Here is a 23,193-nt window from a genome sequence, read left to right as displayed (position 1 = left end):
TTGGATTGGATACACCTATTTAATTTTCGGTTGACGTCATTATACAGTTCCATTTCTAACTCAATTTGTGGGGTTTTTTTTCTGGGGGGGGGGGGGGGGGAGAAAATAACTTGAGAGATCATAATAAATGAGTTTTACCAAATCTATTAATCTATTTAGGTATTGAAGGATGAATGTTTTATTATGATTGATTAGCATTCTCTTTAGGGCCATTTGTTTTTAATACCATTTTAGAAAACTCTTTAATCAAGGTATTTGTATTGCTCATCATTCTGGCTGTCTGTGTGGCTACTCCCTGTCCTGATGGGGGAAACACATTGAAGGTGAAAAGTTTGGAACTGGTTTCTTGTCATTGGGCGTGCTCAATGTGTAATGTGTAATAGTGTGATTTTTTCTTATTTTTTTAATCTCTGTATATTTTCCTGTAATTCAACCTCCGGTCGCCATGGGAATTTGTTTTTAAAATAATAAACCAATAATGAATGAATGAATGAATGCTCAGAGACCTAGAATGGCCAGGGGTCGTAGGTTCGAATCCCACACGAGTAGTGTGCCTGTGGAGTTATTTTTGTCTGTTGGACTTGGAAAGGCACAGAGTTTACAAAGTTTGTTTTGTGTATGGTAAAAACAAAACGTCAGACAAATTATATTTTGTATGTACTTTTTAATGTCCATTTGTAAAGGTTTCTTTCTCTAATCGGTGATGACAATGGAAACAAAATGTTCTGCAGGTTTTTGCAGGACTAAGATTCAGGGTTTCTAGGTATGTCTGATCTTTACATAGGCATAAACTAAGTGATTTGTTGGGTTATCTAAAAAACGGTGTGTATTCTTTACAAATTTGTTTTAAGTTGTCCAGAAAAAATGTGGCTTTCTTAGGTACATGTATATGTTATTTCACATAGCCTCCAAGGTAGGAAGTTTAATAATAACATATCAATGTTTCAAACATAGTTTCACTAAGTTTTGCTATTTACATCCACCAGTTTGATCCCAATGACTTGCTGGAACATGGTAAAGAAGATGAGTACCACTTCCCAAAGTTATTTCAACTTCACGACAGCATCGTGCTGCAGGAATCAGAAGAGGACACAGAGAGAAACCTCATCAACTACCAGCACAATAAGAGGCATCTAGATGGCATGCATGCTAAGGCAAATAGGTATGTCACCTTGCCCCCCCCCCTCGCCTCCCCCCTCCCAAATCTAAGATCGTAAGATCTTCTCTCTTCCCCAAATCTTCCCCTACCCCCCCTCCCCCCCCCCAAAAAAAAGCTTTCCCTCACCCCCTCCAAGTTCCCCCCTGTAATCTTCCTCCCACCCCTCCTATCTTCACCACACCCCCTCTAATCTTCCCCTCACCCCCTCCAAGTTTCCTCCTACCCCCTACAATTTTCCTCTCATTCCTCCTATCTTCATCACGACCCCTTCAATCTTTACCTTACCCCCTCCAATTGCCCCCCTACCCCCACCCTATCTTCATCACACCCCCTCTCCAATCTTTCCCTCGCCGCTTCCAATCTTCCTCCTACCTCTCCCCTCTTTCCCGCACGCCATTCTCAAATCTCCCGCCTTCCCTTTTCCCCAAACTCCTTTCCCCTCTTCTCTCGCCTCCACCCCTCTCCCCTGTTCCTCCTCACCCAATCACCCCCCCTTACCCCTTATTAAACAGTAGCCTCATCCAATGCTTGTTTACCAAATCAAATGGGTATGGCATTGACAATGACAAACTGTAGTAAAAATACTTTATCTGGGTCATCAGTGCCCTGCATGTGATGCTGAGTTATTAGCTAACACAACAACGCAGCTGTCTGCTGTCTCTACATGTATCGAGTGCCCCATGGGTTCAATGATTGCCGGTGAAAAGCAGTTAGGATTGAGCTATAGGAGTTAAACTGTAGGCAGCATAAAAAACTCTGCATATTGTTCAGCTGTTTTCCATAGTGTTCCCCCTGTCCCCCCTGTGCCAACTGTTGTATCAATTACTAGACAGAATAACCACCTTACAACCTCACATGTACAAAATACTCCCCATTTGGGGGGAACAACAAATTAAATACAGGCCAGATTCTGTGGCAGTAGGGATTTCATAGAGAGCAGATCACAAACATTGCTTGGCAAATTAAACACAGTGGCAATTTCTACTACTGGTTTATTATAATAATAACAAAAATCGTTTTTCATCGCTGCCTTTTAAGAGACAACCATCACCATTTACAGAGGGAAAGATTAAAAAGATTAAGTTACAATAAGTTTGGTATTGTTTTAACGTCGGGTTAGATACTTTTATATCTCCCCCAATTTTTATAGGGACAATTGGAAAACAAGTGGATCACAAAACTGAATGTGACCTTTGAGCCACTCTTTAAATCGATTTATATAGAAGGAGTCATTATGATTGAATAATCCATTCCAACATGTCTGAGGATGAGTTTTTTTCTTTTCTTTTTCTGAATAGATCCACTGTCCCCTTCGAGAAGCCGGTCCAATGTTGGCTTTGTGAATGTGTCTGCTACACCCCTAGAGATCTTCTCTTCCATCTTGGAACGCAATCTCACATGCAAGAAGAGCACAAACTGGACGAAGAACACCAGATGTATTTTCAGTAGGCCGCCTGTAGCTGGGTAAAAGAAAGAAAGAAGAAGAAATCACTCCTACTTCTAAGCTCAGGATAGGAAGATTGTAATTGGCAAACCTTTACGCCATGTCACACACGGTGATTTCTGTTGTCAGGCAACTTGGAGGCAACTGTTGTCAGGCAACTTGGAGGCAACTTTTACAGGCAACTTGGAGTCAACTTGGGGCCTTGTCACACGATGCAACTTTTACAGGCAACTTGGAGGCAACCAACTGCAGTGCATGCTTTAGGACCACTTTGGTGGCACATGACACATTTTTCCAACATTTTCTTACAATCAACAAGAAAAATACGTGAACATTGAAATGTGAATGCCTTTCCTTCTTGGAGATTGCCTGGAACTGGTTGCTTGTAAATTGCCCCGTGTGGCATGGCCCTTATTGCACTGTGTGCAGAAGAAACACCTCGGGAGCACAATAGATATGTGATGCGATTAAGCAAAATGAGTCGTTTGTCGGTAATCTCAGATTGGAGAAACAAGCCAAAACAGGCCAACAGAGGTGAAATAAGAAATAAAAAATTAAAATAGAAAATTTATGCCAAAATATCAACTCAACTTTAAATCCCTCTTTCTCAATTTTATTCTCTCGTACTTGGTGTTTCTTCTTTCTTGACTTTTGTACTAAATGTGGTATCCACATGGGGTTTTAACATGTTTTAAAACATAGATTATGCTGGGCTTTTTTTCAAATGTATAGAAAAATTACCTGGGTCGACTAATGTCTCATTTTGCTTGATCACATTACATATTCGGCGAGCTGTAAGTTTAACTCACAAGAAAACTGGAATGTGATTGTTTGGAGATTGCCTAGAGCTTGATGCCCGATGAGCCTCATGTGACACGACCTTTAGTACCTAAACACAATTCCAATATGTGAGGTTTGTTCCTTGTGGCCTCTGACCTTTAGTACCTGAACCTGATTATAAACTGCAAGGTTTGGACCTTGTGAGAAAACTGATTTGTCTGCATGGGTCTTTTGTTTGCCATGAAATTACGCGATAACTATTTTCTACTTTACACTGTCAGCCCAGAATTATTGTTTCTATCTGAAACAATTAATACTTAGCTGCACACAGGAACATACTCCATAACAACCCATGTGATATGCTTATGAATTTTTCTACTTTGAGCAGAGCCGTGAGGTTGAGCCCAGATGAGCTGGGCACCCCAAACAGGGCCAGCATTCCAGACGTTACAATTTTGCCAAAGTTAATATACTTTATTTCTATTTCTGGAAGACACCAGAAGTGTTTTTGAGGGCCTTTGTTTTCTGTTCAAATGGCTGTTCACATAGAACAGCCTCAGAGGGTGTTTTTTCCCTTGAGGGTGTTTTTCCCGAGCGGAAAATTACTTTAATGTTATCAAATTATGTTTGTTTTCCCAGAGTGGAAACGCCTTGAGCAGAGGGAATTTCAAAAATGATAATCATGTCTTTATTATATCATGATATTGATTTTGCCATCCTATGGTCTCCTAAATTACCAGTGAGAGAGAACACATAGTGATAATAGTTACCCTTCACTTTATCAAAGAAATATTCACAACATAGACGTCGTCTGGATGAACCTAGCTGCCCCCCCCCCCCCGAAAACCCACCCTGAAACTCCTATGAAAACAGAGTAATTGACCAACGTTTTAGTTTTTCATGTTGGCAGTTTTTGAAAATAGTTCATTTAAATAGTCAGAAAGTAAAGACATTTAAAGAAGAAAAACGTTTTATTTATTTTTTTAATAAACGTGCATAAAAGAGATGACTATTTTCGTTACTATTATTCTCAGGTTTTTTTTGTAACCAGAACTGTTAATGCTTCATTAATTACTAGTTACGTCTTTGTGGTGTATTAGTTTTTTTCTGAGGTCGACTCTGAATGTTGAAAAGAGGCTAGGCAGCCCGTTGTTATTAAACTTGTACCACGTTGTACCTGAAGATGGTTATAGTAAAGTAATTTATTTTCATATTTTTACCTCTTATAATGTTTGATTCAATAAGAAACCTCGGTCAAATTTTGGACCCAGAAAAGTTAAGCCATTGTGATTCTTTGTCTGTGTTTATGTTCCAATTTTCAGTTTCTATTTAGTGTGCACTTTAGTGAATTTTTTTCAAAAACAACTGCTGATATCGGTTGTTGCAACCGAAATTAAGAACTATGTGTTTATAGTACAGCTTAACATTAAAATAGACTGAAAATTTAATATAATTTATTAAAAGATGGTGAGCAAAACTGCTCAAACGTGTTCATGCACATTTAGAGTGAAGATTATCTTGTTGATGGAGTCGGGTGAATAAGGTCATTGCTTCAGTATCGTCTCCGGACTGTTTAAAGTAAACAAATTCAGCCTCTGACAAAAGTCGTGTCTGCGTCATTAACGAAGATTGCACATCTCCCACAGGTAGCGCACCTTTTCATCTGTATACTCAAAATTATTCCCAAACCGTTACTCCATTGTGGGGGAATGTGCATGATTGGAAAATTTCTAGAACATGTTGCCATGGAGAGAAGATGCATTTTCCCTTCATCAAAAACATTGATCAATTTCAGAACGATGCGATGAAACATTATTTAACAGTACTTTTTTCAGGGCCATCATTGGAGTTTTTTCTTTCTTCTTTCAAAAGGCATTCAAATGGATGCATTCAGTATCAGCAGTTGTCATTGTAATCTCCACAAACAAATGACGCACTTTGCAATTAATGCATTTATGAACAACTCGTAAATGATGCATTTTCTGGACATCTGTTATGATGCGGAAAGAGCAAACCCATTGTTTCTGTGTTCAGACAATGGAACGAAAGAAGACTATAGGTATTATTATTTCCCATTATATATGCTGAATAAATAATTTAACCGTGCTGCGATGTCGCCGGGTTTTTCGCTCGTTCAGTTATTGTATACAGTTTTAAAACAAAAACCCCGAGTCACAATTGACCAGTTAAAATGAAATGTTTCACAGTTTGATCCATTTATGTTTTATTTTGACACAGATTACGGGTCATACTGACCCCAAAATGAGTCTACTGATCCAGAAATGGGTCAGGCCCCATGGGACGTGGAATCAACAAATTTGGGTTCATTTCCTTCCCATCTTAAAGGGAATTGGCGCAATATAGATGTAGAGTATAAGAAATTTATTTATATTATGTCAAGTGGATTCCGATATATTTAGCGTTGTTTGCAATCATGTTAGATAGCCGTTTAAACTATTTCTTCCAGTATAGGTCTACCCACAATGGTGGGTATAGGAAATAGCTTTTTGTACACGAATGATTTTTTTAATACCAAAAACAACTCTTGGACCTGTAAGAATAGAAAATATCAGACTAAACTGTTTAGAGGTCAAAATAAGTTTTGGATTACACAACTGGCTTTTTGATATCAAATTATCGCTTGATGTCATAGTTTTTCCATCAACAAATCATAAACGTTTCGATAGCAGAAGTACACATCAGAACAACGTATTGGATATCCTAATAACTGTGGATTTTATAATAATGTATAAGATACTATATAACATATAGTTCGAATATCAGGATCACTGTGTGGATTTTCACAATAACGCAATAATCTAACAACGTCTGGGTATAAGAACCACTTTGGATATCAGTAATAATGTTAGATCAGATTTGGGACTGTTTGGATATCAGAAAAACTCTTTGATATTTGAATAGCTTTGTGATAAACAAAAATGCTGGATACCATAAGATATCAGAATAATGTTTGGATATAACTTTGGATGTTGAAACAATTTTGGATTACAGAGCAACCTTTTTTTTGTTTATAGGCATACATCGAACAATGGTATTGTCCATCACTTGAAATGCTCCCACCTTTGAACATCTTGAAAGCTGATATATGACATCATGGATTAAGCGCAAACTTTTAGCTATACACAGTCGGTGACCGACTTGACAAGTGTTCGAAACGTGAACTCACATGCCAGTGTTATAATGAAATTAGAAAACTCATTAAAGAAATTCGATAATAAATCATGGTAGAACAAAATGGTGTAGGTTTTCTGAAATAGTATATTTAGCCCGAGGTGACCAAACCAAAGTTTATTGCCTCAATTTGTTTTCGCCTATAGCATGAAATGTCACGTGTGGTCTTTCTTCACTGAGAGTATGATGGGGTTGAAACTTGGAGTTCTCTCGGATTCATTTTGGCACATTTTGCATTTGCAGCGGACATCATATTGTTTGCCGGTGAAATACCATCATTACCAGTCATCAGTACACAAGTCAGGGTGATGTCCAAACATTTTCTTCGTTGAATTAAAACAAAGCTGAGGAACAGTTCAATCACGCTGTAGGCCTGCCATGTATTGGAAAGAAGGACAGAATTTTACGCATTTTCTGAAGGTGACTTTATTTCAGTACCAGTTGTTCTCGAAGGTGGTTCGCGTAGTTTACGGTGATACCCTCAAGCAGCACCACATCTTGGTCGAGACATAAAACAACATGTTTTTCGTTACAATTGGATGCGACAAAAAGTCCATAAAAGCGAACCTGCTTGCGGGTTTGTTTACGTGTATAAACGATACTTCAGTGCCGATATAGGTAACATTTTAATTTTGGTGGGGTCGCACGAGGGTGGACCATCCTTTTCTATGTATCACTTCCGAAGCCAATTAAAAACTGTAGTTTTCGTCTGCATTTCCCCCAAACAAACCCCCTTTTGGCCCACTCTTTATGTCATTAATTATCCGGTTATTTTGTGTTGGATAATCTTAGACTAATGTGTAATTTCAAAAGTCCAGATTAAAAAAGGAGTGACCCATGGGCCATGCACATCATTGGGGTGGGGCACGAGCCACCCCTTCCCCTTGGTTATCCCGCTGCAATATTTGCGCTTACATTAGTCAAATTGTGCCTATGTATTTAGTAAGAAAACATTATCAGCATATGCCACTAGTGATCACTGTCCAGGAATCTGCGATCTTCAAATAAATCCCTTCTGACCCCCCCCCCCCCAGTTATCAAAACCAAGTCGTACGGTTCCCGCTCTTTCCAATATGCAGCAGTTCAGTTATAGAACAGTCTTCCAGAGGTTGTTAAACAGGCTGAGACATCAGAGCAATTCAAAACCCGGTTGAAAACATATCTGTTTACTTTGTACAATAATTGTTGATTTCCTTTTACAGCGCATAGGGACCTCACGGTGATATGCGCTATATAAGAATGGTTTTATTATTATTATTATTATTATTATTATTATTATTATTATTATTATTATTATTATTATTATTATTATATTATTATTATTATTATTATTATTATTATTATTATTATTATTATATTATTATTATTATTATTATTATTATTATTATTATTATTATTATTAGTATTATTAGTATTATTATTTTATTATTATGATTATTATTATTATTTTATTATTTATTATTATTATTATTATTATATTATTATATTATTATTATTAGTAGTATTATTATTATATTATTATTATTATTATTATTATTATTATTAGTATTATTATTATTATTATTATTATTATTTATTATTATTATTATTATTATGATAGTATTATTATATTAGTTATTTATTATATTATTATTATTATTAGTATGATTATTATTATTATTATTATTATTATGATTATTATTATTGTATTATTATTATTATTATTATTATTATTATTATTATTATTATTATTATTATTATTATTATTATTATTATTATTATTATTATTATTATTATTATTATTATTATTATTATTATTATTATTATTATTGAAAGGGATGCCTTTCAGGCGAAACCCATTTGCTGACTGATACTACTATCAAGTCTTATACATGACAATTTGTTTTGTATTATATATTTTTTCAATTAATTTTAACGATACTGCATACGCTTACAATAACATTTTAACGACCACCCTGTTTCCATGTAGAATTATTGGTTTTTCTCGACTCATTAAAGCCATTCATTGTCACAACCATTATCTATATTAATTAAGCCGAAGAATATCACAATAGATATTGTGGGATCGTTCAAAAGGTTACCACAGAATTTAATCGTGTAGTGGAAGAAATGACAAAATAGTCACAAACAAGTGTTCCTGTTTTGTGTTATCAACCGCATAGGCCTACATGAAATATAAATCATATGAACATTTGGGCTTCTGTTGTGTTAGCCAGGAGAAAGTAGTGAAGATCGTGCCCAATCAGCATGTAAACACGTCGTCCTTAATATGGTTTGCATGTACCAACTGAAATCTTTGTTGGAAAACCTTTTTTTTTTAAGGTTTACAAGTCCAGTTTTCTCGAATAAGTCTTCATTCAACATGAACATTGTTCGCAGAAAAAAATGGTTCAATAGTGTGAACTTCAAATGGTTTCCTGGCTTAAAATTGACATCGATTTGTTTTCTCCTTCTTCGATCATCCTGTATACAAATATCTTCAGTTAGGCATACAAACGGTCTGCATCTGTTTTATCCCCTCAGCTTGCATTTAATAGCTTTTCAATTCAAGTTATTTCAATTTTCGCTCCGGTCTTTTTTTTATTACAATTAATACAGGAACCATAGGAATAAAATACCTCAACGAATGGAGCGACTAGAAAACCATCATCGTCCCAGACATCTAAGGAGTAAATAATACACCCAAGCTTACCGTCTCCACGCGCGCCAAACCTGTTGCTTAGCAACGTCAGAATAACATGACGTCAAAGCCCTGTTTGACGAATGGTGTGTATACCGTGGTTTTACAATAGCAGGCGCAATCTAATTGACACCTCGGCCAGTTGTTAATTACTGTTGATGAGTTAAAGCATTTAAAGTGTGGGCGTTTGAGTGCGTGTCGACGATGACACAACACTCCACTTTGTCAGTAGTTTAATTTAAAGATTCTTAAAGACGGGTATAAGACAAATGTTGAGTAACCTCGACTGTTATTAACCTCTCAAGTTTCAATCAAAGTTTGTGGTGATTTTTGTTTTGACACGTTAAACGCAATAAGCAATATGAAGCAAATTGTCACATGTTAACGTAAATCGATAGGCCTAATGCCCATTACGGCGGGCACGTTCGTAAAGGCAGAATAAAAACATTGGTTCGCAGGCTGAGTGACGTCATCTTATCTCTAATGCCACCTCAGCTCTTTATAATATAGAGATTGCATCTAACTCCCATGGCGGTGGTGTCCGATCTTGCCGTGCCATTTTGTACTTTGTCTCCAGAATGCCTTTCTCGATTATAGTGAAGAGATAGCTGACCGTGGTAGCGAGGCTGGGATTGCACGATATGTCATCGACCGCCATCTTTGATGAAAAACGAGGTCATTGAGGTTGTTTAATGAATGTGTTTATATTGCTTTGATCGAAAGTTAAGGCCATCTACCCTATACTCATTATAAAATATACATAAAATATGTTTAAATAAACGAGTCACTCAAACCCCGCCCAAACACGGCAGTCATCCGTAGTGTATTTTCAATTATAACTCTTCGAACAATTAAAGTGTGAAACGACAACTCGTCTCCATGATTTCTGAACTTTAAAGTCCTGAAGCTTTGTACAATAAAAAAAAACATTACTATAATTAGTTTTTACCATCAAGACGTGCCTCGTGCCATATTGCTTTTAGGGCAGTTAATTGACATTAAAAATAAACAAATACAGAAAAACAAAACCCTCCGCAAACCGCTCATGTTCTCTAGGGAAAAAACCTGGATCAAACTTTCTATAATAGGAACAGTGTTAGATCACGGACTCGTATAGAAATAGTTGGATATTGCCCGGAATAACCAACCGTGATGAAGAATTCCAATATACTACGACCGCGGAAAATCACAGCGAGTCGAGAGTAAAGTCAATTTGCTTTTGGTTCGAGTGTTGATCTGCTATAATCAATTCCATCAGATCAACTGCATCAGATAGGCATGGGTCTGTAAATCTCGCGGCCGATTTGTTTAGTAGAAACGAAGGGTTTGGATGAAGTTGTGTGTTTTATTACTGGCTACACTATACTGATATATGGCACATTGATGAACAAGATTGTGACTTGTGATTTTACTTGTCAAGTTAGTTTCCATTAAGCCCAAATTACAAGAAGCCCAAATTACAAGATTCAACGGCTATCCGCTGCTGTGTGATGCTATTAGATATTACGAGATATCGTCATGTACAGTACAAAATCATGATGTGTGGGAAACTGAGTTTCATTATTGCGTAGGTCCCAACTATCGGATACAACGATCACGAACTCTATAAGCTAAAGTTGTATCCAATATATCAACCGACCTTATAATTTCATACCGTTTATTGCAATATCGCTCTACCTCTCGTGGAAACAAATATAAAAATGGTAAGAAGATGCTTACTGACATCCCCTTGTTGTTTATGCTCATCACTGCTGGTTACTGGCTAGTATGCATCATGATATCTGCACTACGTGTAACCTCACGGTCGATTTGCGCTAAGAATTTCTCTCACTACATCTTCAAACCCCCCGAAAAGTATCCAGTTTTTATAAGTATAAAATTAATAACATCAAATCCACTGAAAAGCGAAATATAACTTTTGTGGTGTGTGTATTGTGATAATGCTACCACTGAGTAGCTAGTTATTGGGAACAGAATTGGCGCATATTAATGCGCCCATACAACAAAGTATCAATGAGCGGCCATCTTGATTTTCTCAAACAAATCTTAAAGGAACACGTTGCCTTGGATCGGTCGAGTTGGTATTTAAAAAGCGTTCTGTAACCGCTTGTTATAAAATGCATATGGGTAGAAAGATGCTGTAAAAGTAGAATACACGATATGCTTCGAAATTGCGTGGTTTTCTTTTTACCTCGTCGACTAACACGGTCGGCCATTTATGGGAGTCAAATTTTTGACTCCCTTAAATGGCCGACCGTGTTAGTTCGCGACGTAAAAGGAAAACCGTGCAATTTTGAGTGATACTTGTGTGGATCATTTTATTCTACTTTTAAAACATCTTTCTAATCACTATGCATTTTATAACAAACGTTTTCAAACGCTTTTTATAGACCAACTCGTCCGATCCAATGCAACGTGTTCCTTTAATGTTACCAAACCGAGGCTCGAAGGAGAATTAGTCGTTTCCTCTTGGTGCCATGAATATTAGCATCCTTAATTGCCAATTTGATACACGAAACACGGCCAATAACGTGGCAGAATGATAAAGATCGGTGCTAACAATTCTTGACAGCAACGCAACAATGTTTATTTTATAAATTTACACACGTCGAGTTTTGAGTCAATTTTTACGCGACCCGTATTAGTCTGCATATGTATAAGCCTTTATGAAACACACGTACGCTCAATTGTTTCCAAGCTGACTTCACACAAATCTAACTTCTCAGAGAGAAGCAATTACTGGAATGAAATATTCCCGTTTACTTCTCACAACGGAGAGAATTAGAAAAGACTACATGCCGCAGAGGCGATGATTGATTTCTTATTGCTTGTTGATTTAGGTGTTAAACCGCTTGATAAAGCACGTACTTGAGTTCATACCCAATGCACTGTTACATCGTCTGCACCATCAAGTGTTCATTTCCTCTAATTGCAGTCTGCGAGCGAGCCGTAACTTAAAGGCCTGCCTCAACTCGCTAAAAAAGCACTAATACCAGACATTCTATGATGTTAATGTGAAGCAGAATAATCTGGTATCATTTATACTTAAATAATTTTTAAAATAGGATCAAAGTTTCATGAACAAGACATGGTTGGAGTGCCATAAATTAAAGGCGGTTTTAGACGTCACCTACCAGGTTGTAGTTTCCTGTGAACGGACTAACGAGGCTCGTAATTAAGTACAATTAATTGTTAAGTGCCAATTAATGCAATTTCTTTCACAACGTTAATTTGGGTGGGTTTTTAATAACTGTACTTTGCACTTAAAGTCACCTGGAAGTGGTAATTGTAATTGTCAAAATAAAGCTTTTGTTACTAAAATATTATGTGTTTTGATGAGTGGAATATGAATAAACAGATAACTAAGGTTCTAAAAAAATTAGTTTCCCTTTTATTTAATTTAAAAGAAGGCCCGACCCGAGAGGGCGCTGTTCGTGACGTCAAAAGAGGCACGATATTTGAAGAGAAAATGTGTAGTCTGGCCCCGTACACTACGTCTGGGTACCTGATCGGTATGATGCATACGTACAGAACTACGCTCACGGAGCAGACTGCACGCAGTGTATGGCTGCTGTGCGAACGGTCTACTCGGATGCAGTGCCAACACAAGACAGTGACGCTTGGCGCAAGCTAAAAACATGCCCTCAAAGTTGAAACAATACCCGATTTTTGCACGTTAAACAAATGCTCCTTTAGGTTCGTCACGTATTTCAGGTACCTTCTTCGACTTCCCACTAGCTGGAAAAATTGTTGGGATGTCGTCATGTTTTAGAAAAGAACATTTCTCTTCATGTCAAAATGTGTGGTGTATTCCGGATTCTCGAAGCACGACGGCTCGAAGTGTTTGCTGCACAGCGCTTGAAATGACGTAGGACCGGACCACTTTGCAAACGGACCCAATCTTTAGTTGTTTTGCTGCATCCAGCAGCAATACACGTGATCGACATTGCCGGAAAATTGCAAGACTATTTTTTTTCGAAACGTACAAACTCACGACTAGGACTTGCACGACTTGTACGTACGTGTGTTCGATGTTCGATCGAGGCAAATTCTTCCTCGATTGACGTCACAAAAGGGGTAGGGGGAGTCACCCCAAAACAATTTTTTAAACATACAAATAGTTACAAACAATTACTCAACAAATTATGTTATTGTTCCTAAACATATACTCTAATGTTTGACGAAAAACAATTCTATTTCCAGGTGACTTTAATCGCTGATGATTGAGTACAAAGTCACTGATTGGTAATTATCAGATCTGTGTACAAATCAGAAAAAAAATCAATATAATAATTTCACTCTTGAGATTTCGCGCTGCTGAGTTAAGTTGCAATATTGGAAAATGATAATAGGCAGCAAATGAGTTTTAGTGTTGTGATGCAGTACTAAAGCATACGTTTTCACTACGGCTGTCAGCAAAAATGTTCTCTTTTTACTAGGTATCTTTGTTAAAAACCCTGGAATTGACTCTGCTCGTTAAAAAAAGGCAGCGATGTATTCCAAGCTAATGAAATGTAAAGAACGTTTAATTTATAAGCTAGGTTTCAGGTTCAGCAATATTCTAAAATTGGACGATTCGCGTGGTTTAAAATAAGAATTAAGTCATGACCAAGACTGAAGACCTCCTAACGGGCCTTACTCATTGAAGCGCCATTCAGCAACCGATACTCACCTGGTGGTGGCGACGATCTAGTGGTTGGCAATTTACATTCTAATTAATGAAATACTAATGTTGAGAATAGTTAATTTCACCTTGTACGTCAACACTGTATGTAAAAATAGACACAGTTTAAAGATGTTATTCAGTCAGACTTTCTCCGAAGGTTCGAGGTCATGTTCAACTTTGATCCGCCGCAACCAAATTATTTTTGTCCGTAAAAAAGTGGCGTAAAAAGTACATTCTTCCAAATAAGATGAGTATCTTTCTACGAATTGCGAAGAAAAAAACAAAAATACATCTGCAACATGCAGCACCTCCAACATGGCCGCAGTCATGACTTGTAGACCGGCACTCAATCCGACTATTCGAGAAGCGTCAAAGGTAACATCTTTAACATTCATCAAGGGAATTGCGTAGGAGAGTAATGGGAATTTAATCCAGAATATCTCCGTTTGGAATGTAACTAATCATAAAGATTAGCTCCACATAAAGAAAGCTCAGCCTATTTTCTGAAAAGGGTATTTTTTAATCATGAACCACGTTGCAGTTTCACGTGTCTTGTGAGTAGACTTTAAAGTTAATAATAAAAAACACATGCTGGCCTTGGTTTTTTTTACCAGAAATATTGAATTTTGAGCTTGTGAGTTGGTCCGTTCTGAGATTAGTTCCGTTGTCTGGCAGGTGTTTTGCTATTAAACATTGTAGACAGTCTCAAAGACATTTGTTCACAACTGTCAATGTATCAAGAAACTCAGCTGCCCGGTAGATTTCCCGCCATAAATCTGCAGCAGAGGACAACATTATGAAAACAAATTCATAATGGAATTATATGCGTATTCAGATAGACAGACATATTGTCCTTTATTAGAGCTAATGTGGTGTCTTTTTGTACTACACAATTCCTCTCTTCAATGCTTTCATTCAGAATAGCATGATGGGTTGAAGGTTCTTGATAAAGATAGTCCTACATATGAAAAGGATGTAACACCGCGTGTAGTATGTTGAACAGAACTGGAAATGCATTGATGTGTCGAACAAGCCTGCTGAAATGGCTTGTTCGTGTAAAGAGAAATTGAGATGGGAACTACAGTTCAATGGCAAGGTGTATACCCCTATAGAAACAGGTGAACCCCCATGTGCCATGTCACCATAGATTCTGCACAGAATGTATATTTTTGAAAATAAAATTCGTAGTAAATTAGAAATTACTCAAGGTCGGCCAACAAATTTGTCCAAAGATCGCCTATAGAGGCGATTGAAAAATTTCTTGGTGTCCATGCCCCCTCCCCTAATACGACCAGTGATGCGGTTGGTACCAGCATTTAATATACCCCTGGTGTTGCTGAGCAGAAGGTTGCTTTATTTTCAGTTCTTTCGACCAATGTGGCGTATATACAAACTAAACACTATATACCCAAATCTTATGTCTCCTGGAAATATATTGTAAACAAAACTCAAATCTACACTATTCACAATCCAACTATCTACCCTTCCTGTCTACACATTTAAGAGGAAGATGTAGTTCCATAATGGGGCATACGCAGATGCAATTTCCAAAAAGCCTCGCAGCTTAATAAGATGAGAACAACACGTGTGCGTAATATGCCAAGGGGAGCATTTATCTTGAAATTTGACATTTTTTCTCTCCTCTTTTTTCCCTCTTCAAAATGGCATTTAACTTTAAATTTCCTTATGGAAAACCCTTGTTGAATAATGGTATATTCTTTGCAGACAGAAACCCCATCACAACAACCAGAAATTAATTTCCACTCGAAAAAAGTCATTAATTTGTGCATCTTGCTGTTACGCAAAACCAATTCCGACTTTATGATTAGCCCGCTAGGTGCTATTACAGGAAATTGCTTCCTGACTAAAATTTATCAATTTCAGGTGGTGATTTATCTCTTTTCAAACAAAGATTTCTAAGTGGTTACGGCTCAGTCTACAGCCTCGGCCAAAGCTAAAATCAAAAATTCGTTTCTTGCATGTTGGTGCCAGGCAAGTCTAACACTTCAAGGTCTTGCGTATAAGTAGTTTTTTAAGTAGCCCGCTGGGCTAATAATAAACTGTGCATTGTACGTGCCGGAGGAAGTTTAAAATAGCCCAGACCAGAGAAGATTTAAAGGAACACGTTGCCTTGTATTGGTCGAGTTGGTCTTTGAAAAGTGTCTGTAACCGTTTGTTCTAAAATGCATATGATTAGAAAGATATTTTAAAAGTAGAATATAATGATCCACACAAGTATCACTCGAACTTGCGTGGTTTTCCTTTTACCTCGTTGACAAACACGGTCGGCCATTTATAGGAGTCAAATTTTTGACTCCCATAAATGGCCGACCGTGTTAGTTCGCAAACTAAAAGGGAAATCACGCACTTTCGAGGCAAATGTGTGTAGATCGTTGTATTCTACTTTTAAAACACCTTTCTAACCATATGCATTTTATAACAGACGGTTACAAATGCTTTTCAAAGACCAACTTACTCGTCCGATCCAAGGCAACGTGTTCCTTAAATGTTGTTGTTCTCATACAATATATCTTTCGGATTTATTAATAAAAGCGATCACAACCGGTATATTAGTAAAATGAAGTCACATTTAAACACCTTTAAAACAAAGTGTATTATTCACATCTGAAAAGGAAGAGTATGCGCATGTTAAACATTCATGTAGGTTGCTCTTGTTTGTAGAAGCACAGAGGCAGGGCGAGTCGAGAAGTGGTGTTTTACTATAGCCCACAGCAGTTTTTTATTACAGCAGTGCAGGCCCGTTCAGCGCTCATAAAAGGAGAGCACTGCCATGTTTTCCTCTCTCCTCCGCATACAACTTGGTTATATTGCCAGTCACTCTTTGTCATGTCGTCCCCTTTCACTGAAACATTACAACGAAATACTAATTATAACCAACCCACACAGAAGACCATTAAACATTCCTCAAGCCTCGATTTGATTACATTGTATTTGAACATGAGAAGGCAGATAGACTATGTAGACTTGTTTTGGGTTTTTTTTTTTTGCTTTAAAAAGAGCTTCTGATGCGATGGACGTTTTTATTGTTCGTTAGTTTAAAATATTCCGTTATAGCACCGGACACGTTTGGTAATTGCCAAAACCAGTCAGTATTTTCACGTGGTGCAAACATCATGCATAAAATAACAAACCTATGAAAATGTTGGCTCAATTGGTCATCGTAGTTGCGAGACTAAATAAAAACACCCTTGTTGCATTACTTTGTGTGCTTTCAGATGCATGACAAAGGCTTTAGCTGCTGAAGTCTTATATAGTTTCAAACGTTACTTTAAGCATGGAGGAATAATTAGAATTTATTCCTCAACGTTGCCTTGGATCGGACGAGTTGGTCTATAAAAAGCGTTTGTAACCGTTTGTTATAAAATGCATATGATTGGAAAGATATTTTAAGAGTAGAGTACAATGATCCACACAAATCCGCCTCGAAATTGCTTGGCTTTCCTTTAACTTTGCGAACTAACACGGTCGGCCATTTATAGAAGTAAAACAATTGAAAAACCGTGCAATTTTGATGCACGTTTGTGTGGATCATTGTATTCTACTTTTACAACATCTTTCTAACCATATGCATTTTATAACAAACGGTTACGAACGCTTTTCAAAGACCAACTCGACCGATCCAAGGCAACGTGTTCCTTTAATAGGGAGCCGCTTTTCACATGGTTTTATACCATTCAAAGTCTCTCTATTGCTCGTATGCTTACATTGAGTAATTTCCAATGATATCCAGAACGGGCATTGGATCTTTTCCTCGTCCGAATACAGCGGGTTATGATTCCCTTTGACATCATGAGGTAAGCTGAATTCATGGCTACTACATAAATTACATTCACGCTGATTCCTGGGTCAATATATCAGTCACGAAACCCAGGGGCAAAACAACATTGACGCAATTCAGTCGGCTGGCTAAACACCATGCACAAAAACCGTTCAAAACATTTGAGATTAACATCCTTGCTGGCTCGCTTTGTTTGTACATGCTCCATGGTTTGTATATCCTTTCTTCAAGATCTGGTTTTAATTGTTGTACTGAAACTAGTATGTGCCGTTTTACATCGCGCATTGTACCGAAAAACCAATTAAAAAAAAGAAAAATCAAAGCTCTTTTAGTCCTCTCAGTGGATCACGCGTCAGCACGTCAAACGAAGAACTTTATAACATCAAATCTTTGCTTTTTAAGCAAAATTTTTTGGGGAAAAGATTTGTAAATCGATTCGCAGACAAGATCAGAAAAAAAACTCTACCTAGCTATGTAAAGAGGAATAGAAACAGACCAAAATTCTATTGAGTGGCCAGCAGCATGTGCAGAAAATTGGCCCAGGTAAGAAATGTCTACACCTTTAATGACATCATATTCTCGTGCCGAACTGTTTTGGAATTTCGCATGCGGTTCCAATCGGCACTTTGTCTGAACAAAAGACGCAGCTCAACGTCAAAGCCCAAATATCGTTAAGATGGCGTTGTGTTGTGAATTATCAATGACAAATATTTCAACCAAGTGTTCTTTTGTCTTAATACAGAAAAATATGTATTATTTAAATAACAAATGCATAAAATACAGAGGCTAGCAATCAGGCCACTGGTTTTATCTTAAATAAAACCGTGTACCAAAAGTGCTATAAACAGGAAGTCATTTTTGTGTTTGTTGAAAACAATCAGTTTCTATGTACACATTGGTATTGTTTGTGAAACGCGAGTGAAATTTTGTTTATAAGCCCAACGGATAGTACTCCCACAGACAGTGATAGTTCATGATTATTAGGCACTCGGTAACTAAAACTCATTGAAGATGCGAGAGGTGTCACACAACCAGCTGTTGTTCTTCTCTCACTCTTGGTTATGAGCGGTGAATATACAAATGGTTCCCCTCGAATTTGGCTTTATTGCTAAGCACAATAGTCAACGTTGTTTTTTGGCGGTTACGATATCGCCTGGTATCTTCACACCCTAGTCGATTGTAAAGCGGGAGCGCAGTGCGATGTCATTTTAATTAGCGCTAGTGCGTATCAATAAACCGAGGACGGCCACATAATCATTTCATACGCTACGTGAATGGGGAGTATTAATTCATTACGCTCAATGCAGTCATTTTGATCAGTGCTTGACGAAGAAACACCGTCCAGGTTAGACTGGCGCTACCTTCACATACAATGACCCTGTATTGAACAATTTTTAGGATTATAATTTGTCGTTAGTCATGAAAGTCACATGGCAGGTGCTGTAGACGTCGTGGAGTGGCCGTGGATCTGGTATGGAAATGAACAGTTGGAAATTCACTAACGGCTAAACGACCAATAGAAGGACACCTTCTACGATGCATTTTGTTGGGTAGCAACGGACTTCACTCGCTGCCCGCCTAGCCTGCACACATCAGTATACTGCACGTCGTCATGAGCACAGTTATGTTGGAACATTTTATGATGTGTACACTTCATTTGTATTTGCGATATTAGTTCAGTCGCGTAACGACCAGTAATGCGACCTTTGTGTTTTGGGTTATGTTTTTCATCAACACAGCTAATGTTCCACGCGATAACACCATATTTTGACATGATGTATAGTTGCTCCACTTCGGTGTCAGGTTTTCGCCTACGTTTGCATCGACGCGGTTTGCATACATAATAACTGCACCATAAACCATCGCAATGTAGGCACACACAGTGCAATGATCTGTCGCTTTTCGCAGTACGCACCATGTGGACAGTAGCTACTCGTATTGGTACGCTCTACATGTACATTCCTTGATTTGGTCATGTGGAATGACAGACGGGACCGCAAGCTCCCGTCGGCGATGTTCCGTCGACAATCCGTCAGACAGGCGAAATCTACCCCGAATAACAAATCCACCAACAAAATACGTGTTCACCCGCAGCCGAATGTGCCGCGGCCGACATTCACCGGGGCTCAAGACTGGGTCCAACGGCACAGGGGCGACATCGATACCGTGGTGCAGTTACTGGATATATACCCGAATCTCATTCAGTCGGAAGGGCTCGACTCTTTGTGGAATTTCCTACAGCCTGTGTTGAAGGGAACAACTTCGAAAGATTCGGACACCAAGGAGGAGGGGAGGACACGAAAAAAGAGCAAGGGGAAGGGACACACACCGAGTCGGCGAGAGACGTTCGGCCGTTCGGTACCGGACAAACTCAACGCACGGTACGTTTATGTTTGTGATGTGCATAATTCCAGTGAGTTAGTCCATACCAAATCTATTAAGGAACGTATCGTCACAGCACTGTCTAGCTACTGCTACGTCAGGGCAAATCCCGAGTTACCAGTCAGCCGAACGGATTTAATGGACGTTCTGAACACTGTCAGTTCAGCGGATGCTTTTTTGTTTCTGATGAGCGATAGGTCCGTTGGTAGCTGGTTTTGTTTACATCAGTTAGGCATTGCCATCGCCTATAACATACCGATTATTGCCGTTCGAGAGGCAGGCTATAACCTCCCCACAACCCTACCCTCGGAGTTCAGCCGCCTTGAGATCGTCAAAGCCACTGTCGACGAACCGACACCCCCTAAAATACAGCAGCACGTCCGGAGTAAGTCTTCCGAGACCTGGCCGGAAAGCCACGCCAAAAGTGAGTCCCAATCGAGTGGTTTTCATTCCGATTCAGAGAACGTTCTCTCTCATCAGCACACGGATAATACACCAGTGTATGCTCTGTCGGATGTGATCAGGGATTGCTTCAAGACCTCTGTGGTGTACGTACCTAACTTCCACGACTCGTGCATCGCTAAACTCTTCGGACGCCTTTCGGATTACCTCGGCGATATTTTCTTGGATGCCGAGATAAGCAAAACGGAGAAGCGCCAGCGAGTGAGAGACTCTCAGAGCACCGACAGCGACGTGAGCGACCGACTCCCGGATGTCAAAGGGAGTTCGGTGTTTAGAACGCTGTCGCACCACCGCAGCTCAAATGAAAAACAGGCGCAAAGGACACCGTCTTCGGACGGCAGCCATGATCCTCCTGATACCCCAACGTCCACGGAGAAGTCCAGCGCCACGCCTTCAAGCTCACCCGTTAAGTTTCCTCCCATCGTCCCGGTTCCTGAAGTCCCGGAAACACCGATGCCTCGCAAGAAGAATCCGGGAGAAATCAAAAACACAGCACGGACGAAACAGAAAGGTAACAGCACTAAAAGGACGGTACAAATCCCAGACCCTACAAAGTTTTTCATTTCTCCTCCGTCTTCCCCATTTATGGAAACACGGTACCTAGTTTTCCCCGGCAGGAACAACATTGGGGCATCATCTAAGAAACCTTATTTGGTATCTTTCCCGAACGACGTTTTTGACGATTTGGATGAAAAGACCGACGATAAGGAAGAAGATGAGCTAAAGTCCATTCAGATGACGGATGAACCTACTTTTGATAAAATCAAACTAGATGTGCGTTTGAAACACGATGTCATGAATGATAAATCACCTTTCAGCACCCCGTTGCCGTCGGCCGAACAGCACCCGTCGTCCGGATCAACATTAACCAACGACTCGGCCCGTCGCCCGACGCGAAAGGACGGACGAAAGGTCGCCAAAGACCACAGTCTGTCGTCGTCATCGTCATCGGGTGACATGCCCAGACCACCGAAAGCAGCTGAGAGACGCGATAGGTTTCACACAAGGAACGGTATGATTCGTGGGATTCAGCTTGCGGAAAAGAACAAGCAGGCCCAACTTAATACGCACCCTACAAGGAAGTACATCCGCAACGATCCTGACAGGTGGATGCCCAGTGACACGTTCGGTAAAAAGAACATCAAAATGGCCAAAGTAACGTTGCAGTATGGACCCAATGGGAAACTACCGAACCCCTTGATCTGAATGAGGAAATCATTTTTTGTAATGAAACGATTGAAACACATTTTACAAGTGTGTATACATTAATAGTCTATATTGAGAAATTGTAATAATTCAACCTTTATAATACTACTGACGTCAACGTGAGCATTGACCAAATGTTTTGGCATGTTGCTCTACAAACTTTATTCGTGCTAATTTTGTTGTTAACATTGAAACCAATTTAAAGACACTTGACACTATTGGTAATTGTCACAGACCAGTCTTCTCCCTTGGTTTATCTCAACATTATGCACACAATAACAAGCCTGTAAAAATTTGAGCTCGATTGGTAGTCGGAGTTGCGAGAAAACTATGAAAGAAAAAAACATCATTGTCACACAAAGTTGTGGGCTTTCAGATGCTTGATTTCGAGACCTCAAATTTTAAACTTGAGGTCTCGAAATCAAATTCGTGGAAAATTACTTCTTTCTCGAAAACTACGTCACTTCAGAGGGAGCCGTTTTTCACAATGTTTTATACTGTCATCCTCTCCCCATTACTCGTTACCAAGTAAGGTTTTATTTTATTAATTATTTTGAGTAATTACCAATAGTATCCACTGCCTTTAAGTCTGAAACGAGGACGGACCAAATTTCAATCTGTCCCCTTTAACATGAAAATCAGTTTCCTTGTCATCATTAATTTACACGTGGAATAATCATTAATATGAAAGCAGCCCAAGGAATGTACACACTATGCCGTGTCCGAACTGGCGGCTACGGCTACTGCTATGGCTACTGCTATGGCTACTGCTATGGCTACTGCTATGGCTACTGCTATGGCTACTTCTATGGCTACTGCTATGGCTACTGCGATGGCTACTGCTATGGCTACTGCTATGGCTACTGCTATGGCTAGATTGCCGCGTTAAAGGCAGTTGACACTATTGGTAATTACTCAAAATAATTATTAGCATAAAACCTTACTTTGTGACGAGTAATGGGGAGAGGTTGAAAGTAAAAAAAACGGCTCCCTCTGAAGTGACATAGTTTTCGAGAAAAAAAGTAATTTTCCACGAGTTTGATTTCGAGACCTCAGATTTAGAATTTGAGGTTTCGAAACCAGCCATCTAAAAGCACACAACTTCGTGTGACAAGGGTGTGTTTTTTCTTTCATTATTATCTCGCTACTTCGACGACCAATTGAGCTCAAATTTTCACAGGTTTGTTATTTTATGCAGAGGAAGACTGGTCTTTCACAGATACCAGTAGTGTCCAGTGTCTTTAATCCGCGGTGAAGTATAGGATGTCCATAAAGCAATACTCTTAGCAACAGTTGTAGCCGTAGATGTAGCCGCCAATTCAGATAAGGCTTAGGCTTCGGAGTCAGACACCGTCTGTCTTTTCGAAGCCCCGATGGAGCATAAGCCAGTAGCTAAAACCGATCGAAATGATGGTCAATACAT

General features: G+C 38.9%; 1 protein-coding gene across 1 annotated transcript in view; it reads left to right on the top strand.

Moving 5' to 3' along the window:
- LOC117289912 (ATP-dependent RNA helicase TDRD9-like) overlaps positions 1–7,380 on the top strand; it is a 57,621-nt gene extending 50,241 nt beyond the window's left edge. Inside the window, exons 36-37 of the mRNA XM_033771115.1 lie at positions 987–1,162; positions 2,458–7,380. Coding sequence (XP_033627006.1) covers positions 987–1,162; positions 2,458–2,608 — 327 coding nt within the window. The 3' untranslated portion in view covers positions 2,609–7,380. The remainder of the gene's footprint in view (positions 1–986; positions 1,163–2,457) is intronic.
- Positions 7,381–23,193: the final 15,813 nt, after the last annotated feature.

This window comes from Asterias rubens, chromosome 1 (assembly GCF_902459465.1).
Source record: "Asterias rubens chromosome 1, eAstRub1.3, whole genome shotgun sequence".
NCBI lineage: Eukaryota > Metazoa > Echinodermata > Asteroidea > Forcipulatida > Asteriidae > Asterias > Asterias rubens.
Note: the sequence above shows the minus strand (reverse complement) of the source record. Positions and strands in the feature narration are given on the sequence as shown.